A 12375-nucleotide genomic window follows, 5' to 3' on the forward strand; every position below is an offset into this window, starting at 1 on the left:
AGTACAAAATTGTCATACCATCATGACTCCAATAGAAACTATCAGTGATCTAATCCGGTTAACAAACCACTAAGCCTAGCTCCCTAGCTAACGGGGAGGGATTTAAGTCCTTCATTGGATTGTAGATGGCGGGATCAAATCCCACCTGTCACCAAAAAAATTCATGGCACCGTCTTTGGTCTAGTCAGATTTGCACTTTGCACATCTATTAGTTCCTAACACACAAACCTCCTTAGGCTCCCTTTTCCTATAGATTAGGATAGAATAACAAAATAGTACTCCCTCTCTCCTATTTTGATAGTTTTAGCTTTTTTTTTGAAATAGTTTAAAAAAATTAATTAACTTTATCTAAAGAGTGCATCTAGTCTATTATTTTTCTAAAATACCCCTTACATTAATATTAATAGTATAACTAAACATTATACCTTTACATTAGTGGTAACAACAATATTGATGAAAAGTTGCACCATTCAAGCCATGAATCAAAACAATTAATGAATAACGTAGTTTATATTCACTGATAATAAAGTACACTAAATAAGGACATTTTAGAGAGATTAAAAGTTAACTATATTTTTTAAACTGGAAAGTAGAATATAATTTGGGACGGATAAAAAAAGGAAAACAAAAATATCAAAATGGAAAGGAGAAGACAGTATTTAGACAAATTCTCATCAAGGGTTTTGCGTGTCATTATCCGCAATAATTAGAACTCAATTTTAACTCTCTAATTGTATATTATGTAGGCAAAAATACAAGGTTCTTTGAACTCGACTTATTTTTAACAAGTAATGGAGGCACAAACAATTAGTAAGACCTTACTTATACAAGGCCACTTTTACAAAAAGCCGAAGTTAACATGCTTACTGGCAGTGCATGTTTCACCTCCTTCTTTTGGATTAGACTATTTAACACTGGAAGTAAGGACAGCTTTGTTTGAAAAGGGAAAACTAAAATAACTAGGAAAAAAGAATATATAATTAAGGGTATTTCTCAACACATTTAATATTCACATAACCTAGTATACATGTACACATATTAACAATTATTAACTTTTCTTGCATTTTTATACTTTTCCTAGTTAATATTGTCTGCCCTCCCTTTGTATTTATTTACTTTTCCTAATTAATCTTATATTTTAAAAAAATATGATAACTAATATGCATCTTAACGGTTGCCCCATAGACAAACCCTATAATGAATTTCATTTACCTGGAAAAGGAAAGCAGATTTGTGATTAAATAACAAGAGGATTTAAACAACGGGAGGAAAAAATTGGACCTAGTATCCATTTGGACAAACAAAATCCCACTTCATATTCCCCCTTGGATGTTCAAATGGAGCTCTCTTACTGGACCAGTCCAAAATAAAGTTTCTGGACAATTACCTTATAGTGGCAAAAGTGTTGAGTTACACACTCTGAGTCCTATATCTATCGTAAACTAGTCCCTAGCCCAAATAGTTGTAGTGTTCGTTTTGAAATCGAATTTGTGACTGAGTAAAACATGGAAGGATTTAAATGACAAGGCATAAAATTAGGACACTTAGCTTATTATGGCAATAATATTTCTAGGTGATACTCAGAATCCTCAATGAACTCAAACCAAGAGACCTATAACTCACCAATTTGTAACGCTCCCAGGGGCCTCCCCACAAACATGGGCCCGTGCAATTGGTTTTGGACATGTGCCCTCCACGGGAGAGTACAAAGTTGTGAGAATGTTTACTGCCGAAATTGCGACTGGGACGATATGGACAGTGATTTCAGTTGTGAAATTTTTAGCATTAGACGGGAAGCCAATTGTTATTCATCATCAGGTTCTTGGAGAGTCATAAATCAATCCAAATGCCCATATCCAATTCGTAATACCGCTGTTTTTGTTAACGGACGTCTTCACTGGGTAGTCAATACTGAATGTCCTTTTCCACCAGATCATGATAATGCCATAATTTTCTTCGATTTGGCTAGTGAAACTTTTGGGTATGTCCCCCATCCTCCGGATTACGAGCATGAACATGAAAGTTCCATTTATGTGTTGGATTTGGCAGGTAACCTTAGCCTACTTAATTTTGAAAAGCATGAAAATCTGATCCGACTATGGATGCTTGATGATTATGACAAAGGCATCTGGACCGAAACGCATAACATCATGTTAGACCCTCTGACTAGGGATGACGGTATCAGCTTGAAGTTTATGGTGGGCAGGGAATTACTGATGGCACCTTGGCATTGTAAATACAGACTCTACTACAACATTGACACGCGAACTTTTAGAAGAGTTGAAAAGCCTGAGCCTGCAGGATCTCGTGGGTGCACTTTTGGATACTACTGGAAAGCTATGAAGATCTGTTAGGAATCTTGGAATTCTTTTCGTTTTTTTTTCCCCTAGTTTATCTACTTTGGTTGTTTTTTTTTATTCCCTCCTTTATGAGGATAGCAATACACTTTTGCCATGCTTAATATATATATTAATTCTTGTGTTCATAAATGTTTTTGCCAATTTACTTAAAGATCATAGAGACATGATCAGTTGAGTTTTCTAACTAGTCGCAACACAGATAAATTGCATATAAGCCCTTATGATTTTTCATGTATCCGCATCACACCCTCCCCTCTCCCTTTCAAGATTTCAGAATGACTGCATAACTCCCTATGATTTTGACACTCCAAAAATTTGTGTGATGGAATCATAATATCCACTTAACCTTTTTTTTTTGATAAATTGGGGGGGGGGAGGGTTTGAATTCAGAATTTCTTATTTATAATCTCTCCTACCTTACCACTCAATCCAACTCTTTCCCCTTCCCCCCAGTTATTAATAGTAATCAATAACAAATAAATAAATCAACTAACATTGTTGTTTATATATATATTTTTTAGTTGCAAAACAACTTGTTAACTTTTCTTTCTTTCATCATTTATATCATCGAAATTAGACCCCTTTATTTGTGTGACCCTATAATTGGTTTTGGATATGTATTTCCCACAGGAGAGCATGAAGTGGTATTACTACAAAATCTGCGTATGGAGACGCTGTCAAAGATGATTTAGGTTGTGAAATCTTCGACATTTGACATAAAGGTGATAATTATTCACCATGAGATTCTTGAAGAGTGATTAAGGGATCCCCGTGCCTGTATCCCATTTCAAATTACGCTGTTTTTGCTGATGGATGTCTTCATCGGGTAATCAATAGCAATTGTCCTTCTCCACACCTTGATAATATGTCCTTTGGTTTGGCAAGTGAGACTTTTCGTTATTTCCCTCGTCCATCAGATTACGAGCATGAAAACTTAATACCCTTTGTTCTGCTGGATTTTGGGAGGTTGGTTGAGCCTAATTAATTGCGAAAGTGCGGATCATCTGATCCAACTAACACATAACATCATGACAAGGGCAAACAAAGCACATAACATCATGTTAGAGCCGAGGGATAAACATATAGTTCCAGTAGACTCAACTACAATATTCACACGAACTTTTTGATGACAATAAAACTAATTCAGGAAAATATCTAAATGCAGGGGATAGTGAATGTCTGTGTGTGCATTCATATAACAAATTAGGTGCGATTGAGGCTTCTTAACATCATGTTAGAGCCGAGGGATAAACATATAATTCCTAGATTTTTGATCCACGCAATATCGATAGTTTAATTCTCCAATAAAATTAGCTGTTGATCCAAACCATTTGGAGCTGATAATTCAACATAGAGTTGATGTTTATTTAATAGATTCTAGCATCTTATTCAACATTGAGGTTTATTTGCCCTTCTGGCTACCATGTGAACCTGAGAAGTAGCCTTGAGTGATTGTTCCTATAGACAATAGCCGATATACCTCAATGCTTCCTTTAAAGATTAAAGGTCCCCTTGAAATGCAAGTGAGTCTCCAAAACGTGGTTCAACTTATTTTGTGGATCCTTGGCTGGTGGAATCGCAAAATCAAATTAGTTTTCATTTATTTATTTATTTTATGTACCAGATGGAGCATAACTTTAATTGGTCTTTAAGCTTCCTAAGTGTTGGCGAAATAATACATCGGCCAATTAGCTCTGATACATCATAAGCCTTCTGTACGGTTTATCATGACATGACCGAGAAAAGATATTACGCTATGGTTTAGAATTTTATGCAAACTCAAGAAAATCAAGGAAATACTTAAACCAAAAAATTATTTGAAACGAGAAATAAATCAATACTTCAACGTATTGTTCCATTATTGGTCCACATTTTAGAGTTGACCACTAGATAAACAGCCAAAGTTTTTATCTATCTTTAGATAGCGAACATCCCTTCTTCATTTGCTGGCCTTCTCCTTAGCATGCAGATCAGAAAAGTAGCCTTTAGGATCGTTCTCAAAGCCCGTCCTTGATGTATATGCTCCATCACCACCAGGAGCCTTCATCAGATCATTGTTGCCACCTTTGTTAGTCCCACCACCAGCTCCTGCTGCACCTGCTCTAGTTTCTTTGCCGCCACCACCAACTCGGGCAACTACTCCAGTTTCTTTGCTGCCACTTTTGTTATCCATCTCAAATGCCCTTCAATCTTAATCGCTAAAAGAATAGTGGTAGTAGTAGCAGATAATAGTTTTGATGCTGATGTATACTTTGGTTAGAAGATGAGGGGGATTTATATAGGCATAATTTGATTAGGATGGATTTAATGGCTGCACTTGAAATGATAAATTTTTCTTGTGAATTTAACAGTCAAATGCATGACTGCATGGGGAGACTACTTTGACTACACTGATTTTTTAGCGTATGACATTCAATTCAAGTAATTTGTCCCCAGTTTTCAAGTTATTGGGGGTCATAACGAAACCTCAGAATTATGAACGCCATTTCCTTGTAGTTTTGTGTTCAAATTAAGGAACTTATACACTCCCTCTATTCCATTTTGATAGTTCTAATTTTTTTTCACACAGTTTAAAAAAAAGTAGTTAACTTTGTTAGAAAACAAATTTAGATTGCCACTTTCCTAAAATATCCGTACATTAAATAAAGTTGACTTTTCATATATCAATATGTTTTGGAAAATCTAAATGCATTAAATGGGGTAGGTTATCTTCAATACTAACAATCTATATTAAATAAGGTAGTTTATAGTAATAACAACTTACATTAAATAAGGGTATTTTAGAGAAATTAAAAGACAATTACAATATTCAATTGGAAGTGGACTACATTTTGGAAAAGGAACAGGACTATCAAAGTGGGACGAATGAAGTATGAGGGAAAAGAGTTCTTATTTTCAAGTATCTTTAATATTTTCAAAAGATTCTACTACGTTTGTTTCGGGTTGTAGTCTTCTGTCTTTCAGAATCGTTACAATTTTTAATATATTTTTCTGGTAGTCGTTTGTGGCAAAGGCCCTCCATAGGACTCCAAAAAAAAAAAAAAAAGAATCGGTGCAATTTAATTCTAAATGTTTCTCTTTGAATTTTCAATGAGATCATTTTGCCCAAAAAGGTAAAATATTGTAAAACATCTAATTTAGATTGCCATGGGGAAAAAAAAGTTTCCGTATAATGGAAACCTACCAAAAGCAAAATATTGTAGAAATTCAACGGAGTGTAATCAAGTAATAAATAAATTACATTTGGCGATTAATATATGGGTTAATATCAGAAACCTCCCTTGAGGTTTCTTCTAATCACACCTAGAACCCCTCATATTTTCGAAATCACACTTAGCACCCCTAGAATGACACTTTGGTATCATTGTCAGCCCCTCATTATTTTTGTTCCACTTTTACCCTCATTGTGAACTCTATTTATGTAGAGTTAATTTCGGAAACCTCCCTTGAGGTTTTCCCTAAATTATGTAAAACTAATATGTAGTTATGTAATATTTTTTGTACAAAGTGTAATTCTAATTGAACTATTTGTAAAACTTATCAACACAAATACGATTATTACATATTGGACTCATATGTACACTAACAACTTATCACACTTCTATTGTAACGATGTACAAGAAATTTACATAAAATTACAAAATGTTCAAAAAATGTTACACGATTTAGGGATGGTTGATCTAACAATTGTTCCTATCCCACTCCCTAATATTAAATAGCTATAGAGTTTCCAGTGATGTTGACTTTTGGCAATGGACATAGTGCCATTGCCAAAATTGCAATTTCTAAGTGAATAATAACATAATCTAAAAGTAGTTTAAAGATGATGGGAATTCATGAGTATATAGCATTAGCAATCCATTTTTAATTGATAATAGGGTATCGCAATATTAATAACTTACAAACTCCATTCGACTAGGATGCATAAAAAGCTATTTATACCACCTCATTTTCACAAAAATGGAAGAGCAAGTTTATTTACAACTACAACCACAAATTGAAAGTATTGCTGCCATTATGAGAATCCATAGTCACATTTTTTTTTTATCTCCGTTCAGATCAATGTAACATTTTTTAAACAATGTGTAACTTTATGTGAATTATTTGTAAACTTAATAACAGAAACGCAATCTATTATAAAGATGTACAAGAACCTTACATAAAATTACAAAATGTTCAAAACATGTTACACTGCTCAAGGACGATTTTGTAGTGTTACAAAAGTTGGAGGGATGTGAGTTACATAAATAGAGTTCACAAGGAGGGTAAAAGTGGAACAAAAATAATGAGGGGTTGACAATGATACCAAAGTTGTCATTCTAAGGGTGCTAAGTGTGATTTCGAAAACATGAGGGGTTCTAGGTGTGATTAGAAGAAACCTCAAGGGAGGTTTCTGATATTAACCCTTAATATATATCAGAATCTACACGCAGTTTCATTTCCTGCAAATTTACTGCTGAACCCCTATATTGAAATTTCTTCAGTGACAAAAAAATGATAATAGTAATAGATTATTATCAAAGACAATTTGCACACGAATTAAGACACCGTTCTTCATCTTATTTTCTTCCCTTTCCACATAGAAACTCAACTAAGCTCTGGTTGCGTATGAAAGTTGCAATGCAAAGATATGAAATGCTAGTGAATTCTGTATCCAGATCCATAAAGGTTAGCACAGCATCAATCATTGCATCACAATGTAAAGCAAAGTTTCCAGCTTAATTTTTCTCCCTTTCATATTTATAAGCACAGCAAAACCGTGTTATTTGATTAAGAAATTTCAAGTGATAAATTTAACTCTATGCAGTATTTTTCACCAAAGAAAAACCCTTGCTATTTTTGATACTCTAATAATATGCCACTAAACACATAGTGCAAATCTCTTGTACCATACGTTTATTTATTTTAGTGGGCATGGTACAGAAGTAATGGAAGATTGTTTTCAACCATGCAATATTTACCTTCCTTGGAAAATTCTTAGCATAATTTCAGAAACCTCCCTTGAGGTTTTTGACAATTTCACTTAGCTCCCCTGAGATTTCAATAATTACATGGACCTCCCTTGGTCCAATCAAATGACTAAAATGTCCTCCACTTAATAGTTAATTTATAAAGGGACATTTAAAACTGAAAAATATTTCTTATTATTCTACTTGTCATTTTCTAATCTCAAAAAACAATCTCCATCAATTTTCTAATTTTCGTCTCTTCCTCTCTCCCTCCCTTCCTCTATTATATTCTTCTCTCTTCTTCTCCTACAATTGCTTTTCCCTCCCACCAAATATCGTGCGTCATTGTTACCAACCATACCACTATCAATTTTTTACCATCTACCAAATTTATCTGTATTTTTTGTTTTCCTGTCTCTTTCTTACTATAAAAATTTTAGACCCTTTCTTTTTTTTCCCTATTGTTTTACTCCTTACAAATGTTAGCCAATTGAAGTTACCAAATTAACAAGGTGCAGATTGTAGATTTTATTGTCAAACTAGGGGAAGATGAAAAATGTAGTAGTGATATAGGAAAAAAATGAAATTGAGAGTTGGAACATAAAAAGATGACTATTATATTTGTTAATCAAAAAAAGTCTAACAATTATTCATTGGTTCTCTCTTTTATTTACTTATTGATTGTGATTTTACTATAAAGGTAGAATTTTGTCTCTATTTTCTAAGAGTGTTAGAGCAACGATGAATTATATTTTTAGGGACATGGGGTCATTTCTTAGTTTAATATTGGTCGTGGTGGTAGTGAGTTGCATTAGGCAAAAATTAGCAAGTAATAAATTTTGAGATGAGTTGGAGTCGCTGGACTTTGTTTGTTTTAGTAAGTATGTGTTGTACAAGAAATTAAAGATTAAAATGTTGTTTTATTTTGTCTTATTCTCTGAAGAAGGGTATTTTAAGATATTTGAAAAAAATTATAAACTATTGAGTCTATATTGTTATACAAACCTTAAAAGCAAGAGAGATAGGTGTAATTTTTGAAACTTGAGGGGAACTCTTTGTAATTGCTGGAAACCTCAGGGGAGGTTTTTGAAGGGTTGAAAAGCCTGTGCCTGTAGCATGTGATGCTGGGAAAGCTATGAAGATCCGATGAAAAATTACAAAGTATTGGCACTATGTTAGAACTCTTGGTGGATTTTTGGTTTATTTTTCCAGTTTATGGACTTGGATTTTACTATTAAGATAGTTTCAAGTGTTAATTTTTTTACAATAATAAAACTAATTCAGGAAAATATTAAAATGCATAGGATAACAAAAGTGAGTGTATGCATACATATGTCAAGTTAGATGCGATTTAGGTTTCTTAACATTATAAATCCTACTAAATTTTGCATATTTCTCTGTTTTTTTTTTAAAGATAAGTTATGCACTTTTGCTATGTTTAGAATATTCTAATTCTTTCCTTCCTAATTTTTTCCCTACATATGTACATATAATTAAATCTTCACAGCTTGACTTCTCTAGTAAAACAATATTAATTTTTCTAAATTTGAGGTTAGATTATTGTATATTTTGTAACAGCATAGTAACATCTGGAACGGTAGATTGGTGATTGAAAGAGTAATTTGAGCATCTAACTAAGTAGGAAAGGAAAAAAGTTAGTCTTTAAATTTTTTTTTCCTTTTGGTAAATATTGCTATTTTTCAATATAAATCTTGGTAAATATGTTTACAAATCAAAGGATGTTCAAGCAAAGGAAAATAATGAAGAGTTGACAATTTTACTTCTTTAATTCCAGTGGCATCTATCGTTTCACAGCGTCTCATCAGTCTCTTTTAATTGCAACAACCAGGAAAGTTCAATATTATGTACACAATCTCTCAATTCTCAATCAGAGAAGCCTCATGTATCCATGAAATGGAGGTTCATAAGCTCGACTTGTAAGAAAGAAAAAAGGAAGAAGAAGAAATTAGGCACAAACGTAATAATTTTGCATGTGATGCCCAGAAAAACAACTTTCTGCGCCTAAATGTATGGAAAATCTGTATATTTTCCTTCCCATGAAATACTAGTGTCAAACTTAGGATGTTATTTTCTAAGAAACGATTTTTATACTTTCCGTGACCACATTTTTTAATCATCTTTTTATCTCACATATATCAAAATATTACAATATATATTTTTTTAAAAAAATTCAAAAAATAGCTATCCAAATGGAAACTAAAAGCCAAGCTTTTTAATGTGGACAAATGAAGTTGAAGATCAATTGGAAGCATCCAATATTGCTATAGTATCTGAAAAAAATTGTTACATCAAGTCAAACAAAGGAAGCTGCATTCTCTAATGATCGAGAATTAAGCAACATCCTTTGTATGTCAAGTACAAGACTAGAATTTAGAAACATGAGAAAAAAAAAAGCACATAATTTCTTTTCTTAATCCGCGGCCAATAGACTAATGGTGATGGGCTTGATAATGACCCCCTACATAATATGACAAATTGGACCCAAGCTCACAATTATTGATACTACAATGATTCATCGTCATATTAGTTTTTCACATTATGACAATGATGTTTGTTGCTTACACTATTCTCGTTTCGTCTTTTATCTTGTAAATTTCTACCTTTGTTTAAGCCGTTCGATTTCTTGCCCCAAGTTGCCCAACAAGGTAAGCAACTCCAATGCCCTTAAAACTATTTCTTCTATGACATTAAAAGTTATCTTGGGGTGAAATAAAACTCTTACTAGGTATTTTAATTTTTTTCTTTTTTTTTGTACATGCGAAGATTTTTAATTCGGGATGAATCTAAAAAAAAGAGCAAAAGTTCTTTCCCAAATTAAAAATTTTTGTCAGCAACTGTATTTATGTAACACAAATTATCTCTTATTGGAAATACTAAACAACGTATATTTAAACAACGTGGACATCAAATTGCCAGAGAGAGAGAGTGTGTGTGTGTTCAATTTTGCTTTTTTTTTTCTTCCTCCTTTGTTTTTCTTTTCTTTACGAGAAACTAATAAAGAAGAGAAGACGAAGTGATCTTCAGCTCTGTATGGATTTTTTTCGCTTTCTGTTACATTTCTTTTTCCATGTCCTCTAAGCAGTTTTCTTTCACTTTCTGTTACATTTCCTTTTCCCTGTCCTCTAAGAAAAAGCAACTTCTTCTTCTTCTTCTTCTCCTTCAATATAATTAATGTCTTTTTGGGTCCAAGCAGGGGCAGCAAACTAGTAAAGTTTTCTAAGCCAATAAATTTCTGTCTCCTTTGGTCACAGGGAGTGGTCCAATACCGACCTCATGAACAAATAAAATGGCCAATTTGGGACTTGTAAGGCAAGATTAGCGGCTGTCATGACAATGATCTTCAACAATGAAAGCTTTAAGAACCCTTTTTTTTTATTTTTTAATAATCTGTGCGAATTATTATTTCTCATGAATCCCAATTTGTGACCTTCTTCATTTATCAATTTATTTTATTTTATTTTTTTGCATTTTTTGAAGAATAATACATAACTCCAAACTCTGTAAACAGTTATATATAGAGCCTTAATATATAAACCAAAAGACAAAATCACCTAACAATTGCAAATTTTCCTGGCAGGTATACGAGGTATGCCACTTTCAAAATTGTTATATATTTTTCATTATTTGTCATTTAATTTCTGTCATTAATCACATTATCTTGTTGATCACATAATTAATACGTTAATCTACTCTATCAATGTGGTAAAAATTAACTATGTTTGAAAGTGTTTCTTTTTTCAGCCTATCATTTCCCATTTGGTGAATCCACCAAATCCCCAAAAGACCATTTCATCGCTCTATGATTTTTCCCTTATCTTTCTATGCCTAGTTTACAAAAATAAATGACCGGAAAAACATAACTATACATATTCTACTATAGTTTAGCCTGCAAAAGAACCCAAAAAAGGAAAAAAAAAAAAAACTATTTCAAAGGTCGAAAGCAATAATTTGCCGTTGATTTATATGATCATATTTCCAAATGAAAGCTAAGAAAAGCTCAATTCTGTTTTCCTGAATACAAGCAAGTCATATGACTTTTCCATCAATAGAAATAAGGTCTCCAGCTCATAAATGATATCAATTTCAAAGGAAATTAAATGTTGACCGATGGATTAGTAGAGTAATTTTGTAACAAATTGGCAAAAATAAAAAGAATCCACGCAATCTTTCCTTTTCTAAACATTTAATTCTTTTTACTAAATGCATTTTCAAGTCCTTCGATTGAAAGTTCAAACCAAATTCATTTTCACGACTGTACCCAATTTCCCAGCAGCTCCTAGGAAGCTGCCCCCACTGCTTCTATGGTACTAATTTCTTGACTCAGTCAGGCCCATCAATTTATACCAAAATTAATTTTCATGCAAATAGAAAAAAATAAAAAAAGCGCTGGAAAAACAATTTTTTTGTCCAACAAAAAAAAAAGAAAAGAAAAACTAATATCACTATTGTTCTGAAATACAAACGCTAATATACAAGCAACTGCCTCATCTGGAAAAAACAGGCTCTTCTGTGATTGTATCCAACAAAGGCTTCCTTGATTTGCACGATGCTAATCTAAATCTATATTCCATATCCTTAAACCCTTCAATCTCCTCCAAATTCAACCTCGACCGCCCAACTTCTTGATCATCATCTCTTGTCACCGCGGCGGCCGCCACCTCAGGTTCAACTTTGCCACCGGCTATCCGCCTCGCTGCAGTGTTCGCCGCCATCAAAACCACCGCCATATCAGCTGCAGTGACGATGGAATTCACGCGTTTCATCTGAAACATGATATAAACGTTGCCACACTCCAAATCTTCATCGGCAGAAAGGGCGGAAAATCTTTTTCCAATATTCAAGGACTTAGAGTTCACCAAGAAGTAGTTTGGACATTCTAGCATGAGTTCTGCTGCCTTCACCAGTTGCCGGAACTGCCGTACTTCGCCGCCTGGGAGAATAACCCTGGCGGCCCTGGTGGTTTTCATCAACGGAGTCGGAAGAGTGCTGCATGACATCAAGTTTCCCATGCTGGAAGGGGGAGAGAGAGAGAGAGAGATGAAGAA

The 12375-nt window shown here is 33.5% G+C and overlaps 1 protein-coding gene across 1 annotated transcript; it reads right to left on the reverse strand.

The window, feature by feature from the left end:
- Positions 1 to 11814: 11814 nt before the first annotated feature.
- LOC113716197 (uncharacterized) lies at positions 11815 to 12339 on the reverse strand. Its single transcript, XM_027240492.1, has one exon. The coding sequence runs from the start codon at positions 12337 to 12339 to the stop codon at positions 11815 to 11817; it is 525 nt and encodes a 174-aa protein (XP_027096293.1).
- Between the last annotated feature and the right edge of the window lie 36 nt (positions 12340 to 12375).

Source organism: Coffea arabica, chromosome 11c (assembly GCF_036785885.1).
Source record: "Coffea arabica cultivar ET-39 chromosome 11c, Coffea Arabica ET-39 HiFi, whole genome shotgun sequence".
In the NCBI taxonomy this organism is placed as follows: Eukaryota; Viridiplantae; Streptophyta; class Magnoliopsida; order Gentianales; family Rubiaceae; genus Coffea; species Coffea arabica.

What these genes read in the sequence shown, in the direction of transcription:
- LOC113716197 (XM_027240492.1), bottom strand. Translation starts at nt 12,339, where the DNA reads ATGGGAAACTTGATGTCATGCAGCACTCTTCCGACTCCGTTGATGAAA.